We start from the raw sequence: 22,231 nt of genomic DNA, 5'->3' as shown, positions 1-22,231 counted from the left end.
ATTTTTTTTATATATTATATTATAAAAGCAAATGACACAAAAAAAAATTATATAAGGGAAGGCTGCGACAAAGAGATTATGCAAATCTGTTTTTTTTTTTTAAATCAACTTCTCAGTAGAAATCTAAATGAATAGCACCCAGCAGTCTTACTGAAAGGACTGTGGATTGGCACTTATCAACCATGTCCACATATTTTGGTATCACCAATATATTCTGCCTTTTTTTGGAGAAAGTGGGACATTTAATGTCAAGGGCACTGAACTCTAGTGTTGATATTTCAGTTCTCCTCTGTAACTTGGAGATATGTGTAAAAAAAGAGGACTCCTTCGACTACAGAAAGACAAGGGTGAGAAATACTGCTATATACTAATACTCTCAGGAAACCGTAACTTATTAATCCTCCTTTTACCATTTCTTCTTTTTGTGTTTGGTAGTAAAAGGCGACCAAACCTAATGAGCTCTACTTTGTTAAAGAAACAGAGCAGAGAAACAACAAAAAGAGGGGTGCAGGGAGAAAGAGAAGGCCGACAGAGGAAACAGAGAAAAGACTGAGAGCATAACCAAGGTGAAAGAAGTAGAGGAGGGCAGAAGAGTGAAAGGAGAAGATGATGAAAAATGGCTAAAACATGAAGGTTTGTAGGGACGAGGAGAGAGAGAGGATGGAGCGGTGATGGATGAGATGGGAGAAAAGAGGGAAAATCAGAGAAGAAGGGACTGGCCTGAAGGACAGACGGAGAGGGATCCTGATAAGTGACACAATGCACAGATACATCTCATAAGTAGGATGGATAGAGGACGATAAAAACAGTCTGTCTCTGTGTAACAAGATATAAAAATGAAATATGACAGAAAACGTCCTGGGTGGTGAGTGTGGGTCCTCTCCTACAGGTGGCAGCCTTGATCTTCCTCATGTAATACCTTCATTTTCTGTCAGCTGTGCCCACAAACAAGATGTGTTCTTTCAGATTTCCATCTAACATTGTTTATAATTACCTTGAAATTAACATGATAAATGAATTTACAATTTAATACATTTTACTAAGTAACATTACCAAACCAGATTTTCAACTCCATTTGATTTGAAAGTTGAGATTTCAGCCAGCAGTACCACTCTGCTAAGCTAGGCTAGCATCTTATCAGCAGGACTAGTTCAGCTGCTTTTATTCTTACTGAGAACTCTGTTGACCAAAACTTGGTTTAATAGCTTTAGCTGTGTAAGTAGTTTGATTTTGAACTGTGTTTTAGTGTAAATGCACATTTGAAGTTTTTTTTATTTATTTATTTATTTTTTAAATTATACATGTCTATGGCATAACAAATATATAGCAAAAATAAATATCAACAAGTCAGACTCTGGGTTTGACTAAGATTTGACTGAATATTAAGGTAGTGCATTTTGGCAGTATACTAGCCTATACCACACAATGACATTACTGTTCTGCACAGCACTGTAATGAGAGAAACAGACAAATCATAAAAAACAACATTTGATTAGATACAGTTTAGTGGTCAAATGTTTCATATGTGGTTCTCCTGGTCTTCCCTCAGGCTGCAATATTTCTGCTTCCATGACACCAAAAATCACATTTAGTTTTACTGGTCTACAATACTGTATTTGCATCAAAACAGTACTTCCACCTCCTCCCTACAAATGAGGAGGAGGTGGAAGTACTGTTTTCAGGCCTGGGTATGGTAGTGTCTGCAGAGCTTCCTCTCAGGCTGCATCTTATGACACCTCCAATAATCAGAGGGTTAGGGTAGCCTGTATGTAGCCCGAGAGGCAAAACCCAGGGGAAAACACTGAAGTAACACACTTACTGCTGCTCCTGACAAATGAAGGCAAAACAGATGAGTGTATTAACATGGTTATCAAGTCCTTCCCTCTCTGGATTGTGGCAGCTGGGCAGTCAGAGGACACTGTTGAGAGAAATGTTAGAGACTTAATCATGTCCCATTCGTCCTTAGTGTAAATTATGCCCTTGCTACTTCATTAGCAGGAGTTGGCAGTCTGGAGCTGGATTCAGTTGTCAGGTATTCAGTGGGCATCACCTCGTCTTCACTGCTACAATGGGATTTCATTCACACTGTCACTCCTGTCTAAATACCCACAACAGCAGCTGTGTGTGTGTGTGTGTGTGTGTGTGTGTGTGTGTGTGTGTGTGTGTGTGTGAGAGAGAGAGAGAGAGAGAGAGAGAGAGAGCGAGAGAGAGAGAGAGAGAGAGAGAGAGAGAGAGAGTAAACATGCCTGAAATACAAAGACTGTGATGTTTCATTCATTACGTTGTCAGCATGAATAATAGATAGCTAATTGATATGCAGTACATCACACACGCACACGCATGCACATACACACGGACATGCATTCACTCACACACTCTCTCACACACACACACACACACACACCACAGTGGGATCGCACTCTGAACTAATATTTGTAAGGCTCAGTTGTCATTTCACATTCAAATTTATCACAGGAGGCAAAAGAACAAGAGACACAGTGTGGAGCGAGAGAAAGAGATCAAAAGCCAGAGAAAACAAAGGATGCGCACTCACTCACACACACACACACACATATACATATATATCATACAAACATGCAGAGGGTGGAAATTAAACAACTATTCCTACCTCTGTAACAGAGCAGCTTTTTCTCACTGTGACATCAGAACTTTCACTTCATTAGATCCCCGATCAAGTGTTGAACTACTTTTGAAAAAGTATGAGTTATAGAGTAAACTTCAGTTACTCTGTTATGGCTAATGGACCTATAGAAAGATGTTCTCTTTCACCGCTGGGGCTCAAACCTCGTAATATAATAAAAAGTAATCAGACCATCTTTTGTATTTCTACTAGAGTAACACCACTACTTTAACACGCACACATGCGCATCCACAAACTGATACTGTACCCAGGTGAAATGTAGACATGTACACACAGTACAGTCTAAACCTCCTCTCACTCTGACACTGGATACATCAGCACTCAGAATATCTGACACCAGAGACAGTTCACAAATGAGGGTTCATGATTAGGGAGCTTAAATATGCTCCCTTGCTTTCTGAGAAGATGAATATCATTCTGTGAGTCAAGTATGGAGCAAGAGCCAGGAGGTAATTAGCCTACCTTAGCAAAAAGAGTTAGTTAGTTAGGATGCTGTTTGCTACAAAACAGTTAAAGTACTTAATTCTCCCTAAAACCAGAAATGCTGTTTTGACACTGTGATATTGAACAATTAACACATAACTTATTAATCAGTGATCTTTGGAAGTGATGGTTAGCCAATCATTAAACTTTGGTGAGCCAGGCTTAATGCTAAGCTAAGCTACTTGCAAGCTACTAGGCCATACTTGACATACAAATATAACAGTGGTATTGACTAAAAACCCTCACAAAACCACTAATTGTTGTTTTTACATATTTGCCACCTCTCGCCCAGTGTCAGCTGGGATAGGTTCCAGCTTCCCTGTGACCCTTAACAGATAAGTGATATAGATAATAAATGAATGAATGGATGAATGAATATATTGTGTTTGTTTAATCCAAACAATGAAGATATAATATGTAAATTAGTAGGTTTTAGAGGTGCTGATAGGTGGATTTTGTTACCTTTGGGGAATGACTGCACTAAGCTGCTAGACTAACACCTGTATTCCAGAAATTCAGCTTCATAATAACATCACACATTTCAGGAACATTATTTCAGGTTGACGTCTCTGACAACAAATAGGAAAACACGGGTGGAAAAACACAAGTAATCTGAGAGGGACAGAGCTGAGAATGAAAGAAAGACAGAAAGACAGGGAAGGAAGAGAAAGAAAGAGTTGGAAATCCATACAAAAAACTTTTATTTTTTCTTTTTCTGACAAAACAGACTTAAAGGACAAACACAGAGTTCTGAAAGTTAGTGAGCAGACTCCAGTCTGAATAACAAGCCTTTCAAACTGTTAGTGCTCAGTGTGCGTTTGAACGCCCCCTCACTCAGATACCTGTCTCCTGGGAAACCAGTGTGCGACACTCACTCACACAAACACACACTATACACACACACACACACACACACACACACACACACAGCTGCCAGGAAGACCTAAGGAGTAAAGAAAGAAAGAGGAGGTGGGGGGATTCAACAGTAATGAGTGCAAACACTCACATATACACAAGCGCATGCACACACACCCACACACACTTGCATCTTGGCTCCCTCTGCTCCCTGTGTTCAAACTGTAATGAAGCCTCAGCCAATAGAACACCCCTGTTCATGTGCTGTCGGCCAATCAGAGCCCTGCATGCTGACACACCCACTGGAGGGTGTGTGGAGCGCTGCTGAGGTAGGATGGAGAGAGTGTGTGCCAGTGTGTGTTAGGATGTGTGGATACCTTTCTGTGCCTGTGTAGTGTATCAGGGTGTGTGTGTGTGTGTGTGTGTGTGTACATGTGTCAGAGGAAGCTCCCAGCAGGTTCTGATGTTATGCTGATGTTGGTCCTTTGGGGGAAACAGAGAGGCGGCCGAACCCCTGACTGCTGCTCTCGCCATGAAACAGGAACACACACTCAGTTCATGTCAGCAAAGATTTAATTACACGTGGACACACAGGAATTCAGAAGACAAACACACACACACACACACACACACACACACACACACACACCCTTGCCAGTCATGAACGGTCAGCAGTGGAAAATGTGTCTCCCGCGGTCAGCTCTGCAGCTCACCAAAGGAAGCTGAACTTTCCTCCATTTTATCACAACCAGCAGCTTCATTACTGGGCTGCCAAAATGGAGGCCTGATGGAGTCCACTGTTGATTAAAGGGGCAGGCCACACAAACTGAAACAAGGCACCAAAGCAAAGGAAAAAAAAGAAAGCAGTTAATTTTGGTGGGTGATCTGCCCCCTCTGGTGACAGTGAGAACTGCAGGAGACAAGGAGATGGGAGAAAGATTAAAGCAAAATTGTACTGAGCTGAATATTTGCTGTGATGATTGCTATTCTGTTAAAGGAATAATTTGACATTTTAGGAGAAGCACTTATTGGATTTCTTGCTGAGAATTAGATGAGAAGATTGATGCCACACTCATGCCTGTGTGGTAAATAAGAAGCTAGAGCCAACAGCCAGTTAGCTTAGCTTAGCATTATGACTGGAAATGGGGAAACTGCTAGCTTGGCTCTGTCCAAAGGTAACAAAATTCAGCTACCAGCACCTCTAAAGCTCACTGATTAATATGTTATATCTTGTCTGTTCAATTTGTACGAAAACTTGAAGTTTAAAAAGGACAATTAGCCTTTCTACAAGACGTTAAGTGCTGGAGTTTTTCTTGACTGGGAGTAGGCAAGTATCTTTCTACAGTCTCCTCTCCTGTACTACTCCCACTCCATAAGTAGTGCTGTACATAAACCCATTTCAGTTTTAAAAAAGTAATATAATGTGTTTATAATATAATAGCTGTTTCCCCCTGTTACCAGCCTTTGTGCTAAGCTAACAGTAAGTTAGTCATAGCCTTATAAGAGTGGTCCTCGCATCTAACTCTCAGAAAGCAAAGTAACAAACTACTCCTCCAAAAAATCTCTCAGATGCTTTGTCAAGATGTCACGTTGGAGTAAGTAAAATTAATAATGAAGCAAAGCTGTGTTCCCTGTTTCTTGTAAATTTATGACTGAAATGGCAAACCCAGTCAAAGAGAGGGATGAAAGGGTAAGCTGCAGCAGTTTAACAGTTCAAAAGGAACACTAACGTCATCAAAAAGCACTGATATCAGAAAAGAGCTCAAAGAAATTAAACTGCTTTGTTTTCATGCCAGAGACTCACAGAACACCCAAAGTACAGTTCCATCTGTTTATTGATTAACTATAAAATATTGAGTTACTAAAACAATTTAAAAGAAACACTGATAAACGTGGTTGCTGTCTGTAAAAAAAAAAAAAAAAAGAAAAAATGTCCTTACACATACAGTATAGGGCGACAGAATATATCTGGTTTCAGATTTATCTCTAAAATGTATTCTTTTTGCATTTTTACAAGATTAAACATGTGTACAAAGTATATTCTGATAGCTTTTTATCCCCTCGACAGTGAAGGATCATTTACAAAACTTAGATGATTTTTCTATTCATTTTCAAAATAATCTTTTTTTCTGTAACAGGACGATAACGATACTGAAGGAACAGCAGACGAAGAACCAGCCTCCAGTCCACCTCTCTCTCTCTCTCCCATTCTCTCTTTTGCCCTCTCTCCCATTCCTCTCTCTCTCTCTCTCTCTCTCTCTCTCTCTCTCTCTCTCTCTCTCTCTCTCTCTCTCTAGCAGCTAGCTCCCAGTGCCTGTCAGCAGTATTGCTTGAGAGGCGTGGACGATTGTTCAGAGAGGGGAAGCAAAGGGGGAAAAAATGACAGGAACGTGCGTGGGGAAAAAAAAAAAAAAAACAGAAATGAGAAAAATAAATCAGAGAAAAAACTAAAAATTTAAAGACCAAAAGTAAAACACATAACTGGTGATAGAAAGAACATATATAAAGTCAGGCTCTTAAAACATATAACACCAAATGAAAATGAAGGTGAAGTGGGGAATAAGTGTTTGTGTTCGTGTGTGTGTGTGTGTGTGTTGGACCCTGTTTGAAGGCCTAAGGCTGGGCTTTGGATGGAGATAGGGGGCAAATAGAGTGGAAGGCAATAACACACAAAGTGTGTAAGTGTGTATGTGTGTGTGTGTGTGTATGTGGTAATACAAGGGGATAAGTGTGATGTCTTATCAGCCTCCCTCTCTATCTCACACACTCTCTCTCCTCACACACACACACACACACACACACACAGGGGAAAAAAGTGCTTGAGCAGCTTCAGGGGTAAACAAAGATTCATAACGGGGCACTTTAACACTCTGCAAACACCGGTACGACCTGTCTATCCATTACCATCCCAACGGCTGAGGTACACCTGAATCATTTTTTTCTTCATTTTTTTTTTTCATTTTTTTCACATTTCTGTCTGTTCAGCTGAAGCTGACAGCCTGAGGAGCTGCTTAGATAATTTTCTCATTGATTGTATTCTGAAAAAACACATAATCACTCTGTACTGTTGAACACTTCAATACAACTAGCACAAATCCACTTGTTTTACTGGGTGGCTATCATGTCTGGATTTTGTACAAACGTGCGCTGAAATGCTGCTATACCGGCGGACGTCTTTTGGCGTTTGTCAGGAAAGTATCACATTAACAACATTAACATCTTGGGTCGTCCTCCAGACGTCACACAGCCGTATCAGCGTGAGTAAAAACATGATATAGACTATAATAAAATCAGACAAATCCAGACAAAACCAAAAGATCTCAAGAGAGTAGAAAATATTAAACCTATTGAATATCAACAAGACAATCTTCAATCTCTGCAGTTAAGCAGAGAGAGGGCAATGTGGTAAGAAACATACAAGAAAATCAACACGATAATCACAGATATATTCTGTATATACAGTATACTATATACTGTATATAGATACAGATATATCTGATACACACTTTATACACAATAGTGTAACTAAGTGGGTTAAGAGCTCAGGAACGGAGGGTTGTTTAAACTATAAATCACAAAGAAGAACGGTATTTCCCAATCTCAGCAGACTGGAGAAAATACCAATCTGATTTCTCCCCAGCACCTAAATGAGCCGAGGATAATGGGCGGGAGTAGGGGGCGGGACCTAAGAGAGTGATTTGACGAATCATCATCATAAGGCCTGAGAGAGTAAGGCCACCCAAAACGCTCACAACCCTGAGCACGACATTCAACAGTCTCACCCTAAAAAACGGTTAAACTAGGCACATAGAAAAAATTCAAAAGCAGCTAAGAGACACAAAAAGAACAACGTGTAAAAGGGACGTGGTCGCGTGTGTTTGTTTGTTTGTTTGTTTGTCTGTGGCTAAGGGTCAAAGGGGCATCACTGCATGCAGAGGAGAGGCAGCGAGAGCGGTGGGAAAGTGGGGTGGGGTTTATCAAATTCTCTAGGAAGACATACAGGACTCCCAGTCAGAGTCTCCTCCGCAGCGGAGCTCATTCAAAGTGCACTCATGTCAAATATGATTGCCTGGAGGGAGAAATGTGATCATAGGAGGGTAAGATGGACATCCATAAAACAGCAGAAGCAAAAGAAATATAAGAGACATTTAACACAGGACATTTAGAGGTTGCAAACACTGCAGCCAAACTGAATGAATGAAGCCAAACTGTGGAAGATGAGTGTTAAAAATTGAGTTATGTTGATCTAATCAGTGCTGGCAGCTTTATACTGTGTATCAGTGCCATGACCTTGATGCATCTTGGACTGACTGCAGTCTTTACAACCCTGAAAACACCTTAAAATAAAAGGAAAAATCCACCCGCTGGGACTCCTACACTGTTTATATACCAGCTTGTCTTGTTCAGTGCATTCATGGAGTTACTTTGTGAGTCAAGTGTTGTAGTTTACTTTACTTGGTTACCCATTCCCAATTTTTCTTACAAAAAAAGGGTGTTCTACGTTTCCCAGAATGCTTTTCAACACCCCCCACACAGGCCTGGACGCACCACATCTTGTGGCACCTCCTGTATGATCCATTTTTCCCTGTACTGTTGTTCAGCCTCAGTGCAAAATGGGCAGAACAACAAAAAAAGATACATCAACAGCAGCTGCTTTTGTTTCATAGTGTTCAAAGTGTCTCTGGGTGGATTTTTCCTTTAAGTTAAGGAACTCAAAGATGAAAATGGGAAGTGCTTTTAATAGTACAAGATTCCTTCCTCTCTCTTAAGCCTGAGTCTCTGAGGGAGTCAGAAGTTTTAGTAGCTCACGGACAGTTTGCCTGCCCGAGTTAGGATTGTCAAGGGGAACTGAAGGGGTTAAATTAAAGGAGGACAGAGTTTAAGTGTTTTTTAAGTGCTCTCTGTTGGACAGCAATGGAAGGAGTCTCTACCTCTCTCTTTCTGTGCATCTCTTTCTCTTTTTGCGTCTGTCTGTCGCTCCTGCTGTTCTGTAGATACATTTATATGACTGTAACATGACTGTAACATCACCACGGCAACATCATAATCACAACGTCACACCACCGGCGTGTGTGTGCGCGCATCTGTCTGTCCGTCCTGCCGGGGGCAGGAGAGGACGGATGGACAGACACGAGCCTCTCTCCTGTATCATCATTCACAGTTCATTAAAGCTTCTTGACTGTTTACCTCTTTAGAAAAAAGTACTCTGACATAAATCTATTACATGAAAATAAAACACTCATATTTTCCTCTATATAACTGTGTGTGTGTGTTACATGGGGGTGAGTATTTACATGTGTCTGTGCATGTGAGTGTAAATATGTGTCTGTGTTTATGCAGGGTATATTTACATGTAAATGGAGACTGAAGTACTCATACGTGTTCTGAAACTTTCCCATGAACACAAGAAGCAAAACAGTATGTGTTGATGGAGTCTGTGTGTGCAAATGTTTCAGGAGACTTGTTCCTTTTAATACTGTCTGTAGTGTCTCCTGTCTCTGTAGTAGTAGTAGCTGTTCATGACAGTTTGTTTGAAGTGTATCATGGTATCGGAGCGGTTCAGTTCATTGAGTCACGGCTGAGAAAAGATCCATCGTGAGTGAAGATCAGTGATTAGACTTGGAAAGACCACGGGTTGTGTTTGACTCCCAGTGAGGTCCAAAGTTGGTAAGTCAGTCCACGATTTGGTTTCAGCGACTCGTACATGTTTGTGTTTTTCGTTTTAGCATATGACTGGGACTCCGTCTGTGTTGAAGATCATGCCAGTGGTGGGTTCATAGGTGCCGGCCAAGTAGTAGAGGTCTTCACTATCGGCGTAGCGGCGTGTGTGGGTCATCTGCTCATACTCATCCACACTTACCACCAGGCACTTGTGGCTGACCGTCTGCACGTCATTCTCGTCGCTGTGAGACGACTGGTACAGGGCACGCTGCGACAGAGACACAGACGCTTTTATTCTAAAACTGCTGTGTACGGTGTATCATGGATGAAAACACAGCTAATTATGCTTTTTAAATCAACTTATTGGAGGTTAAAGGAAACATATAAAGCTTTATATTTCCTTTTACATTCCACTTTAGTTACTTAACTAATAGTACAATTTATTCATGTATTCATGATTATAATTCTGACTTGTCTGATAACTTGTAAGTTTCAAGGCTCCATACTGTCTGGTCCTCATTAGTCTTACATTAAAAAGCATCACGATTTTACAGCCTGAGGAGCAGAACTGAAAACACAGGTAAAATAATTAATTTTCCTCTCACCTCCATGAAGTCTTTCCTCTGGATAGAAGAGTGCAGGGCTGCTGGTAAAGACTGACCGCACATCTGATCCCAGTTCTGGAGAGGACAGATATGATTGTAGGAGGTCGTATTACGTCACTTATTGGTCTGCTTAGTTGCACTCATTTCACAGTTTGACCTTCATCTGGCCACCAGTAAAAACTCTTACCTTCTTGTCAGTGAGTTTCTTGCCGGGGTTTGTCTCCTCTGGATGGTAGAACCAGTTGACCCTGACCACCATGTTGCTGCCCCAGGACTCCCACATGCTCTGGATACGGCCAATGAAGGGCAGGTTGGGCCGGCCAGCAGACAGGAACACGGCACAGTCGCCGATGCGGATCATCTCTCGGCCACGAACAATGGCCTTATAGAAGAGCTTCTTAGCTTTGCCCTTCATACCACGTCTCTGGAGGTGGACATAAGAGGACAAACTGGTCACAGAGTGAAAGGAAGATGTCTATTTAAAATGACAGCCATTAATTTTTTCTGATTACATATGATTTCTCTCCTCACCTGAGTAGGTTTTCCAAACCACTTCCAGAGCTGTCTGGCTGGAAGGAAAGCAGAAATCTTGGGCCTGTTCTCCACACTGGGAAGCCTCTGACGTTTAGCCAGCTCCTTGGTGGTGGGGAGGTGAACCCCCTCTCTCCGCTTTGGTCTCCCCACCTTCCCCTCTCCTCCGCTGGGCTTCGGTTTTGGAGGACGACCTCTTTGCCCGGAGCCTTTCCCTGTGGCCGGTTTAACAGGTTTAGTAGGAGCAGAAGCAGCGGGGGTCGGAGAGGTTGACGGAGAGGGAGACTGTGAGGGAGGTGACAGTTCTTCCTCCTCCTCCACCTTCACCTCTGCCTCCTTCTTTACCTCCTGTTCTTCCTCTTCCTCTTTCGTCTCTTCTTTTGGCTTGTCCGGCGCTGGAGGCGGGGAGACGGGGCCCGGTGGAGGTGTAGGGGTCCTCTCTTCATCTGAGCTGCAGGAGGAGTCGTCAGTGGAGGACGAGGATGACGAGGACGAAGATGATGAAGAGGACGAGGAGGATCCCGAGCAGGATGAAGAGGAGGAAGAGCAGCTTGAGGTGCATTTCTTCTTTTTCTTCATCTTCCCTTTCTCTGCTTCTTCTTCCGACTCTGAGCTGCTGCTGCTCTGAGATTCCTCTTTGATCTTTCTCTCCTCTCTCTTGTCCACCTCCTTTCTTTCTTCCTTTTTAACTTTCTCCTCTCTGGTGTCCATCTCCGGTCCTCTTCCGCGACTGTCTGCCTTCTCCTTAGCCAGCATTGGTGCTTTGTAGGTGGAGTCTTTCTCTGGCAGGCTCTCTCTTTCTGGAGCTCTCAGCTTATCTTTTAGCAGTTTCTGATTGGTCGAGGCCGTGGCGATGGGGGCGTGATCTCGTCTAACGCCCCGACCCTCGAGCAACATCAAAGCCTTGGTCTTCTTGGTCTTCGGTGAGGTGACACCTTCGTGGTCCAGCTTCACGAGAGGCTCTGCAGACAGGGGCTTCCGCCTCACTGCAGAGCCCCCGTCACTCTGCCCTTGGCTGGGCTTGGGCCTGGAGATGGGGTTTGGTCTGGAGCTGGGGGACAACTGTTCGGATGGCATCTTAAGTTTAGGTCTGGGGTTGGATGATGATGATGACGACAGTGAGGATGACGATGATGATGAAGGTCTGGGAGTCAGAGTAGAGCTGGGTTTGCCTGTTGACAGTCTGGAGATGGGGCTGGGAATGAGTCCAGAGCTGAGGCCGGGTCTGGAGCCGCCGTGATGGTCTGAGGACTGTTTGGTTTTGGGCGTGGAGGCAGAGGTGGGCCTGGGCGTGGATGAAGCACTGGGCTTGGGCGCGGCAGATGTTGCCATGGGTCTGGACATGGGTCTGTTGGCTGTGGGACTGACGCTGCTGTTACTCTCTCTTTCTCTGCGCTGGTTGTTGTACGAGCTGAGGTTGGGCTCGCTGTACAGATCCACAGTTAGGACTTTTCCATAGGTGGAGGGGTAGAGGGAGGGAGGGAGGGAGCGGGCCGGTTTAGAAGTAGCAGGCTGGACGGCCGAGCTGCTCTTCCTGGGCACTGGGTTGGGAAGGGTAGGGCTGCTCACGGGGGACGTGGTGGAGCTTTTACGGCCTGGTTTTGCCTGGGTTCCCATTGTCGGCCGGGATGCGGGGCGGGGCTTCTCCTGACCAGCCTTCTGGACAGACGGGGTCCTGTCCTGTGCAGGTTTAGCTGGAGCCTGGAGTCTCTCCGGAGGCTGGGTGGAGGAAGGCGGAGGATCAGTTTTCTCCCGGCCATCTGAATTCATGGAGGTTTCTGAGGGAGGAAAAAAAAGGAAAAACAAGGAAAAGTTTAACAACTATTTCTTGGCCAAACTACACTGTAAATGGGTTCACGCTGGATATGCTGACGTTTTCATTGTGTGGCCATTGTGTGATTTTTGTGGTCTGCAGCCTCACATGCTGAGAATGGTGGACAAATCAGCAAGGAAACAATTCTGGAATGAAAACACTGCATTTAAGAACTGCTTACCCAGTTGAAACAAGGCCGGCGTCAGCAAATCAGACATGCAACATGCCATGTATTACAGCCAGAGTAACAGACTCTGAGCTTTAATGGAACAACAGAGAAGCTGTTTGAGTAAATTTATTAAACTGATATCAGAGATGACAGTCGCGCTCAAATATGAAATGTTTGAAGACGTTTCTGAGCTTTTGTTCTATTTTTGTTCTACTTTTGCTGTTTTAAAAAGACTCATCAAAACATGAGAAAAGTATTTTTGAGCTTAGCTCTTCAATGGTCTCTATGATAAATATGTTACAGTAAAGATGGCATCAAACCACGTGGAAACTCATTTCTATTATTATTCCTAATAAACACAAATGAAGCAAATTTCTAACTGCCTTAAATGGATAAGTAAAGCACTCAGGAGGGAAACACACTGCGCCTCCATGATGAGCACTGAGCCAAATAATGTGAAATCCATCTCTTCATTATGATACGTTTGCCTCCAGTGTGTGAGGAGATGTCCTTTACTGGTCCCATGGAATTACTCAAAGAAGAAAAAAGGCAAATAATGGCAAAAGTGATGGCAGTACTTAAAGTGCGTTGGATTAGTTTTACTTTAGCACTCTCTCCAATATTTTTTACCTCCAGTGGGAAACATTACCATTTCCTTCTTTAATAATTCTAATAGATTTGACACGTCAGTGAAAATTTGCTGTCTCAACCAACTATTTCACTGATCCATTACAGAGAAGTGGAATGAGACACAGGAGATATTACCTATTAGAAGAATAAGAAGGAGGTTGGCGTATTAGTAATGACTATTAAAAATGATGATACTAAACTCCAACTTCCAGCCCCAATGAAGCCATGAAATGACAACAGAGGCCTGACAAAGACTTTTATTATTCCATGTGTCAATCTGTGGGAGGCAGTGTGATCGGCTCACCTGGTTTGGGTTTTGGTTTGCGACCAGGTTTTCCTTTTATCTTTGGAGTGGTCTCCTCTGGTTTGGTTCCTGCTTCCTTGCCCTCTTTGCTGCATTTGCGGACTCTCCTCCTGGAGCAGCTGGCCACGAGCAGAGCAGGGGACGGCTCAGCGCCTGGACAGAAGCAGAGAGCCAGTGGCCTTAAAGCTTTAGCTCGAGAACTTAACCCACATGCTTACATACACTGGTATTCAAGTTTCTTTTCAAGAAAACACAAAAATAAAGGCAATATGTTGTCTGTTACTGGCCTGTTATCAGCTGACACCATTATGCCTTTTTGACTGTGCTCATTTCCTCATAAAGCTTCACCATCCTGGAAGCACCTGGTTTACCAACTACTAATGTGCCGAAATTGACAAAAGCTTTAACAAAAAGACTGCAATTCAACAAGGTGTTTTGACTTCAGTGCTCAATATACTTTCATTTCTGTAAACGAAGTGCCTCAGCTCATGTCCTTTAAGAAGCTCTATTTGTCTAAATATGTATTGATAATGTATGTATATATAATGTATAGAGACTCATGAAGCCTGAGCAAGAGTTCAGCCTTGGGAAACATATCCACATCCACTTAGGAACAATTATGTACATACATACATACACAACACACACACACACACACACACACACACACACACACACGAGTGTAAGGAGAAGCAATGCACTGGAATAGCTATAAGTAGTCTACTGAGAAAACACTTGTTGCTAAAACCATCAACACACACAAATAGCATTTATGCAAATGCAAACAGGTGAGATCATATGGTATATACAGCATGATTCAAACCCAGAGTAGATGATAAAATTCAAATCTGTGGGAGAAACTGTGTGTCTATGCACATGCGTGTGTGTGTGCATTTGTATGTGTGTGTGTGTGTTCCTTTTTCTCCTTCCCTGTTTCAACAGAGAACTGAGAGTGACAACAAGAAAAATCTAAGAGATCATGATTGACTGAGATGTGGCTGTTACAGAACTGTCTACCAACTTGAACTGGTTGTGTGTGTGTGTGTGTGTGTGTGTGTGCGTGTCTGTCTGCTCACAGTGGATCTTGTAGTCTGGCGGCAGGAGTCTGATGTGGGAGAGGGGGATGCGGCCTGTGTCGCCATCGTCAAACTCCACCGTGATAAGGTCGTCATTCTCGTCGATATCTGAACTTCCTGTTTTGGGTAAAAATAAGAGTCTGAATCAAATATTTGATTTGGACACATTTGCAAATTAAAACACCAGATATGTCAGAAGTGTGTTTTGATTTGTGTATCTGGCACACACAGTAACTCATGTTCATTCACAGCAGAGCTCACTGAGCTGATAGAGTTTAATAATAACAGAACCCAGACCAGTTATGTTTCCATTACCATCTGACTCTTAAAAATAATAGACTCTGCTGCATCAAACACTGAAGGAGCAGCCCTGTTAAGATCTTTTACATTTATTTGTGCTGCCAGCTACAATTTAATTGCCCATGTAAGTGGATTATGAATCATATCACATTAGCAGTAGGTGCGTGTTTGTGTGCTGTTGTTGTACCATTGACAACAGTGCCAGGGTAAAGGCAGCGGTACTGCTGGCTCCAGTAGGCTGCAATGCGGGTGCCCTCTGGGAGATAGCGCACGGATGGAGGCTTCACATCAATGATCTGCACATACAGAATGAAGAACTCATAAATGTTAACACCGCATGTCATCGACCACTCTTACCCACACACATTATTTCACATGACGGACTCGTACACTCGGACACTCTTCTTCTTACTAAGTGGTATCACCTGAAACAGAGGGAGATGAAGAGTACCTAGAGGAAGGTCTATGTGTGAGAAATGTGCAGTTTACTCACAGCTTCCTGCAGCAGTTGTTCCAAACAGTAGATGTGTGGTCGGTTCCCTCTCTCCCCCTCCACCACCACGCTGTATCTGCAGGAAGGAGTCATCAGAAGAAGGTGAGGGTCAAAAGTTTGGGGTCAGTGTGCAAGGGCGAGCGCTTTTTACGACACTCTGAGACAGTATCCAGAGCCACATCAGCTTTGTCTGAAGTGTGAATGGTCTCTTTGCCAGACACAGCGAGTGGTGGGCCCTTATCTTCATTCAGACCGCTTTGATGTGTAGCAGGCTGGGGAACGTGTCTTCTTTTACAAATAATGACTACAGCACCTTGGCTCTGGCTAAAATGTTGTCTGGCAGGGAGTGAAGCTAACACCCACATCATCCCTGGAATATTAATCCTGTCTGAACAGGGCTTTAGTTTGTTTGTTTTCTTTTAATGAAGTATTCTTTATGCTAGGCTAACTGACTGCTGGATTTAGCTTTATATTTTGTGTACAGTTTTGGCAAGAAGGAGAACAAGCTATTTCCCAAAATGTCAAACTAACCATACGAGTATAGAGGGCAAAGTGAGCAGTTAAAATCCTTGTTTCTGTGTTGTACAAAAATTAACAGAGCAGATTGTTATGGCCTGCATCTGCAGGCATGCAGCTGCAGGTACCGCTCAAATCAAGGACAGCAAAAAAAAAAAAAAAAAAACCCAAAAACTGGAGCACGCTGATTGATTTGCAGCTTTTAATAGTGCAAACAGATGTGTGTGTTTCCTCTATTAAAGGCTGCTAATCAATCATGTTGCTCCGTTTAAAGACTAAACGTCCGCTCGCGTGCACTCACATGTCAGGGGAGTGTACGGTGTTCACGTGTCCAGCGTACAGCAGTTGGTCGTCCATCGGGATCAAAACTCTGAGTCCGTCCACCAGAGAATCCTTATCCAGCACGCACTGCACTGGAGCTGAACACAACAACAACATGTGCGATAATCATACACATCATTGTATAGTGTGTGTGTGTGCGGGTGTGTAAGCAGTATCAGAGTGTGTCCAGGTGTACTCACCGGGTGTGGAGGACCTCTCTGATACACTGTTGCTGCGAGGTGGGAGGAGCTCGTCTTCGCTGAAGCTGCTGTCCTGGTTGGGCTCGAAGTCTTCGTCTGCTGCCATGCTCTCCATCAGCCGGCTCACTGCTCCCCTGGAAGGCTGCAAAAACACACAAATAAGGGCTTTAATTTTAAGTTTATAATCCCAAAACAAAAATTGTCATTAGTGAAATCGGTCTTATTGTCAACAACACCTGACTGAGGAATTAGTTTTTTGTGAGCTGATGCTGCTGCTTGAGGTTAATTTGTGGCAGCCGACCAAACTACCAGCCTGATGCACCACATATTAACTTTTCAAAGGGAAACAGTGACATATTACAACACTTATGCTGTTGCATTACACACAATCTTTCTCTGCTGTTTCACCACCACAAAGAGCCGTGCACACACTTCAGCTGCCTTTAGTGTTTCCAAAACAAACTCTAGTTCTCGCTGGTGGCAGATGGAGAGCAATGCAACACTTTGGCAGAAATCACACCATACAAGAGGTTTACTTTTTTCTCTACTAGGAAACAAAGCAGTGTTAATTACAACACAAGGAGTTGGTTAATTTCTCGAGGCATATTTTTTCTGTGTGTGCATAATGCTCTATAAAGTAAAGCATGTGTGCAAATTTAGGCCTAATAACTAAAATGTTCTGGGGTTTTGTCCTTGCCAGGATGATTAAGTTCACAACCATAATGACTTTGCAGCTGATCCATCATCCCACTGACCTCTCTGGCCTTGGTCCTGGCTTTTGGTTGGCTCTTGCGTGCAGGGCTCAGAGGCACAGGGCTGTCTGTGATTGGACTGCACAGAGTGGACGGGCTCATGGGCAGAGGAGAGTCCTTCGACTTCTTTTTCTGGTTTTCGAAAGTCACAATGTGCAGAGTTAAAACATGTATATGAATGAATGACTGGACTGGACTAACACACACACACACACACACACACACACACACACACACACACTGAGGGTGGGATGTTGCCAGGCTGCCTGCAGTTGTCCTTTCTTGTCAGCAACACGACACAGACAGCAGGGGAGTGCTGCAGTGACTGAAGTACTGGGAAACCCTGCTGGCACTCTAACACACACACACACACACACACACACACACACACACACACACACACACACACACACACACACACACACACACACACACACACACAGATGTGTCAAGGGAGACAAAAGGGAACCAGAGTTTGAAGGAGGGGCAGAAGTGAAACAGTAACAGACAAGACAGAGAAAGAAAAGGCTTGCGTGTCTTTGTTTTTCAGGTTTGTCAGATGGTGAACAACAACCCAATGAATTATTGACGTACTTTCACCACATCTTTCCCCTCTCTGCTGGGCGGAGTGGGCTTGGGTCTGGAGGTGGGCTTCGGGGTGAGAGGTGGGGCTGAGCTGGAGGAGGAGGAGCTCTGGCTGGTCGAACAAGGGGCCGGCACGGACATCTGACTGGCAGAAGTGGTAGCGTCATGGAGGAAGATCCTCTCACTGCGTCGTCGGTTCCAGCCCTCATCCTCGCTGAAGCCTCCGAACCCGGGGCCGGCGGCGAGGTCGAAGCTGAACCGCCGGGGCGACCGAGGCGAGGGGCGCGGCTTGGGCAGGGGTTTGCGTTTGACCGGAAGCGCCTCGTCTCGCTTAGTGGGGCTGGTCTGGTCGGTGCGGCGGGTTGCTGGGGGCAACAGGGGGAGCTCTGGGGCGGAGCGTTTGCCGTGCAGCAGGGAGGGAAACTTTCTCAGCCGCAAGTCTGAGCCAGAGTCTGACCACTCGCACTCTGATGAACCTGACAGAGGAGAGGGTCACATGATGTAAAAACTCACACACACACACACAGAAATCCTACAGATAAATCCCAGCTCCTCCCATAAAAATGCAGCCAGTTATAAACTAAGGTGTTAGATTTACTGAAATCAATAACACAGTGAATAGGACTATTGATCAATCTGAAACTAATACATAATTCAAGACTGAATCTTTACATGCACCCTGATGTGACAATTACAAATGAATGAATATTTAACCATGAATCAATAACATAATCCCAAACAAATGCTCGAGCAGAGAACCTGCTCAACCACAAAAAAATACAATTATAGTGTGGAACAGTGTCGGGGGAACCTGTGAAATTAGCAAAAACAGGAGTTTGCACAGGAAACAGTCTGTCTGCAACTTCTCTCAACATAATAAGGAAAAGAAGATCACTTCATTCTCTCAACTTTTCCTTTATCTTCCTACTCTCCACAAAAAGGTAAATCCATACCCAAGTTTGCTCAGGTTTTTTGTACAAACTCACACATAACTTATTTGTGTTTGTTGTGTTCTTACCCAGAGTGCTTTGCCTGCTGCGGTGTTTGCCGTCATGGAGGAGGCTCAAAGGGGTCGAGCTGACAGGGAGAGCGCTCGCCGCAAACCTAGCCAGCAGACCCAGCCCACTCTCCTCACAGCCGCCGTCGTCTGAGTCGGACTCCTCCTCGTTGTCGTCTTCATCGTCCTCTGAGGTTTCTGAAAATAGAAAACAGATGCAGCTAAGAGACAAACGTGGCTGCAGCATGGGTCTGGGCCATAGGTCAAACCACTTCCTATTGTTTCTACTGACAGTGGACACAAAGAGTGCACCACAGAGAGGAGCATTAACAAAAGAAAAACAATAAAGACACAACTTTTCATAGACAAAGACTGAGCTAAACCCTGCGTGAAAAGGATACAGCAGTTTGGATCTTACAGTAACTCAGTTACAGTCTACACAATTACCCAGAAGCACAAACACAAAATCACACATCTTAACATGTAGGCTGATCAGAAACAACAGTGGAGAGAGAGAAGATAAACTGTCCAAACCACTGCAGCCTGCCTTCACACGGTTATAGAAGAAACAGCAGGAAAAATTACAATTTACCACATGCATGTGAGCCACATACATACTCACAGCTGCTGAAACCATGTGAGATGAATCTCTGACTCAGATATCATTTATTATTTTTGAAAAAAAAAATCCTTCAGGGAATATGAAAAACTGCACTCCTTCCTCTAACTCTGACAGGCCAGTAGAGCACAGAAAAGCAGCACACACACACATACATATGCTGTATATATACACACATATACAGTAGCATACTGTTGGTTAGCTGTGTCTTGCTGGAAGTTAGCAGTTAGGTCCATGGCAACAGATGAACAGGAGGAGTGTCTCCTCAGGGGTTAGAGTGTTAACATAGAGGGTGGATGCACAGTACAAGATCTCTTGAATCACGACAGACAACAAAACTTAATTTAAAGTCTCGCTGACATTAGAGTATGAAATTATTAAAGTAATAAAATAAGCAATTATAGGTGATTATGAAGAGTCCAGCATGCACTGCACTGGAGAGAACACCAGGCTGAAAAACCGTGTTGTTCTGGCCTTTCTTGTTGAAAGTTTCAAGCTTGTTTAACGTCTGACCACACCCAGCTGTGATGTCACAGTGTACTGGAGTCCACTCATACATCACCGCAGCAAGGTGGGAGGTTAAACCACAAGTAGTCAGCAAAAAACAAGATTTTCTCGTGGCGTTAAATCACTCTTTAACAAAAACAGTAATGCTTGGTTCTATTTATGTGACTTATTTGAACTTTAGTTTTGGCTCCAGTATGGAATAAAGTAAACTCCAACTTTGAATATGCTCAAACTTGTTTTAAAAGTCAAATCTGGTGCAAATGTTGTACTGTGAATCCACTGTGTTAACAGTAGCAAGCAGACAAAACAACAAGCAGGCACTGAGAGGACAGCCCTGTGAGGCCCCTTGGTATAATCTTCATATGAAGTTTGAGTAACCATGGTTACCCTTCCTTAAAACCTTTCTGCTGGGTAAGTTGGAGTAACCATGGCTCTCATTCAAGAGCTTTAATTTGTGAGGGGAAAAAAAGAACAAAAAATAAAAACTGATTAAGGTAAAAGTTAATGTTCTGTATATGTAGTTCAATTTCAGCATAGTCCATGTTAGCGGTCAATAAAAAAAATAGAGGGAGGGGCACTTCCTACTTACAGAGCAGGTGACAGGGGTGTGGCCTCAGGCAGGGCGGGGCAGTGTGGCGGCGAGAGCGCAGCCTAGCCGTAGCGTAGCCTGGCCTTAGCACAGTCTAGCTTAAGCAAAGCTTTAGCCACAGCGTAGACTAGCCGCAGCGAGGTAGCATGGGCTCAAGGCTGCGCTAGTCCTTGCCAAGCTTCTGTAATGTCGCAGCGGCAGCAGCACAAGCACATGGAACAGGCTGAGAGACACTCAAAGCATCATGGGTAGGACAAGGGGGGAAAGGGGTGGGGGTCAGAGGTGAGGAGGGAAAGGTAAGAGGACAGAGCAAGGTATCTGAGAGAGCAACGTAAAGGGAAAAGGGTTATTTGAAGGTTTAGTAGACACAGAGGAGGAGCTCTATTGTGCAAATATCCCCAACATCTAAAACAATCACTCTTGGTGCATTTACTTCCCCCACAACGTTAAACACCAGGCCACATCACCAATAAACACTTAGTCTGAGGTAAAAGTAGCTTACCATTCCAAAAAACTAGAAAACAAGCCAACTATCATTAAACTCTCTCTATTTTATAACCATTTATGCTGACCAGGAAGCATCTCTGTCCAATCAGATTCAGCTCTGTGTGAATCTGCCACATATAATGTTCCAGTTTTCCAGATGTAAACTTTAAGCCGAACATTGTTTTCCGACCTTTTCCAGGAGAAGTAAAGGGATATTTGACGAACAGAGCACTAAAGGATGTGTGAGGTGCAGTGGCAGCTGGACGGACTGACAGAGACAGACAGACAGATGAAGCAGACACAAGGACCACAGCGCTTCGCTTTCTGTACCAATCAGATCAACACCTTTAATAAAGCTTATAGGTACCAAACTGCAATACAACAAAATCTCACAATTCACACAATTTTTCAAATGTACAAAATGCTACAAAAACGGTTTGCAATCCAGGCAATAAAAAACACCATAGAAATAGGTAAACTCTTTTTAAAAAAAGGCAACTTTGCAGAGAAGCCAGCAGCAAGAGAGGTAGAGATCGTCGAGCTAAAGCACAGTCTGAAAACAGCTGCCTCAGCGAAAAGCAAACAAAGACACGAGCTGGGACGAGGCTCAAAGACACAATATATTCTGACTCAACAGCAAAGGGACGAGGAGCTGTAAGATTTGGTCAGTAACCTTGGTCGAAGGAGTCATCAGAGGAGCTGAGGCCCGCTTCCTCCAGCAGCAGGGATAAGTGCTTGTGTTTCTTCTTCTGAGACTTCTGACTGGACAGCAGGGATGTCGGCGACGATGCGGACCGCCTCTTCCTGGTCAGGTTGCCATGGGAACGTGTCCCTGAGAGAGGGGGCCAGCCCCCTCGAGCAGAATTGTGCTCCTCTGAATCTGAGTCTGGTGTGGAGAGAGTGTGGTTAATGATTTATGAGGTCACAAGGATGAAAACAAAGAGTCAGACAAAGATGGTTTCTTCTCGACCTCAACCTCAGGAAGATTCTGCAAATTAAACCGGGATTAATGCCGTTTCCTGAACTATTGACTTCACTCAACCTAACTACATGAACTGATGGGTTTGACCCCATTAA

General features: G+C 43.8%; 1 protein-coding gene across 1 annotated transcript in view; it reads right to left on the bottom strand.

The window, feature by feature from the left end:
* Positions 1-7,320: 7,320 nt before the first annotated feature.
* Positions 7,321-22,231, bottom strand: part of tnrc18 (trinucleotide repeat containing 18) — a 43,894-nt gene continuing 28,983 nt past the window's right edge. Inside the window, exons 17-30 of the mRNA XM_018667667.2 lie at positions 21,828-22,040; positions 18,975-19,151; positions 17,966-18,432; positions 17,375-17,503; positions 16,620-16,761; positions 16,400-16,517; positions 15,583-15,658; positions 15,277-15,385; positions 14,790-14,906; positions 13,714-13,866; positions 10,798-12,575; positions 10,454-10,690; positions 10,267-10,341; positions 7,321-9,929 (exon numbers count right to left, since the gene is read on the bottom strand). Coding sequence (XP_018523183.1) covers positions 9,723-9,929; positions 10,267-10,341; positions 10,454-10,690; positions 10,798-12,575; positions 13,714-13,866; positions 14,790-14,906; positions 15,277-15,385; positions 15,583-15,658; positions 16,400-16,517; positions 16,620-16,761; positions 17,375-17,503; positions 17,966-18,432; positions 18,975-19,151; positions 21,828-22,040 — 3,998 coding nt within the window. The 3' untranslated portion in view covers positions 7,321-9,722. The remainder of the gene's footprint in view (positions 9,930-10,266; positions 10,342-10,453; positions 10,691-10,797; positions 12,576-13,713; positions 13,867-14,789; positions 14,907-15,276; positions 15,386-15,582; positions 15,659-16,399; positions 16,518-16,619; positions 16,762-17,374; positions 17,504-17,965; positions 18,433-18,974; positions 19,152-21,827; positions 22,041-22,231) is intronic.

The sequence above is a fragment of the Lates calcarifer genome, linkage group LG11 (assembly GCF_001640805.2).
Source record: "Lates calcarifer isolate ASB-BC8 linkage group LG11, TLL_Latcal_v3, whole genome shotgun sequence".
Taxonomy (NCBI): domain Eukaryota; kingdom Metazoa; phylum Chordata; class Actinopteri; family Centropomidae; genus Lates; species Lates calcarifer.
The sequence above is the reverse complement of the archived record's forward strand: the minus strand, read 5'-3'. Positions and strand labels throughout refer to the sequence as shown.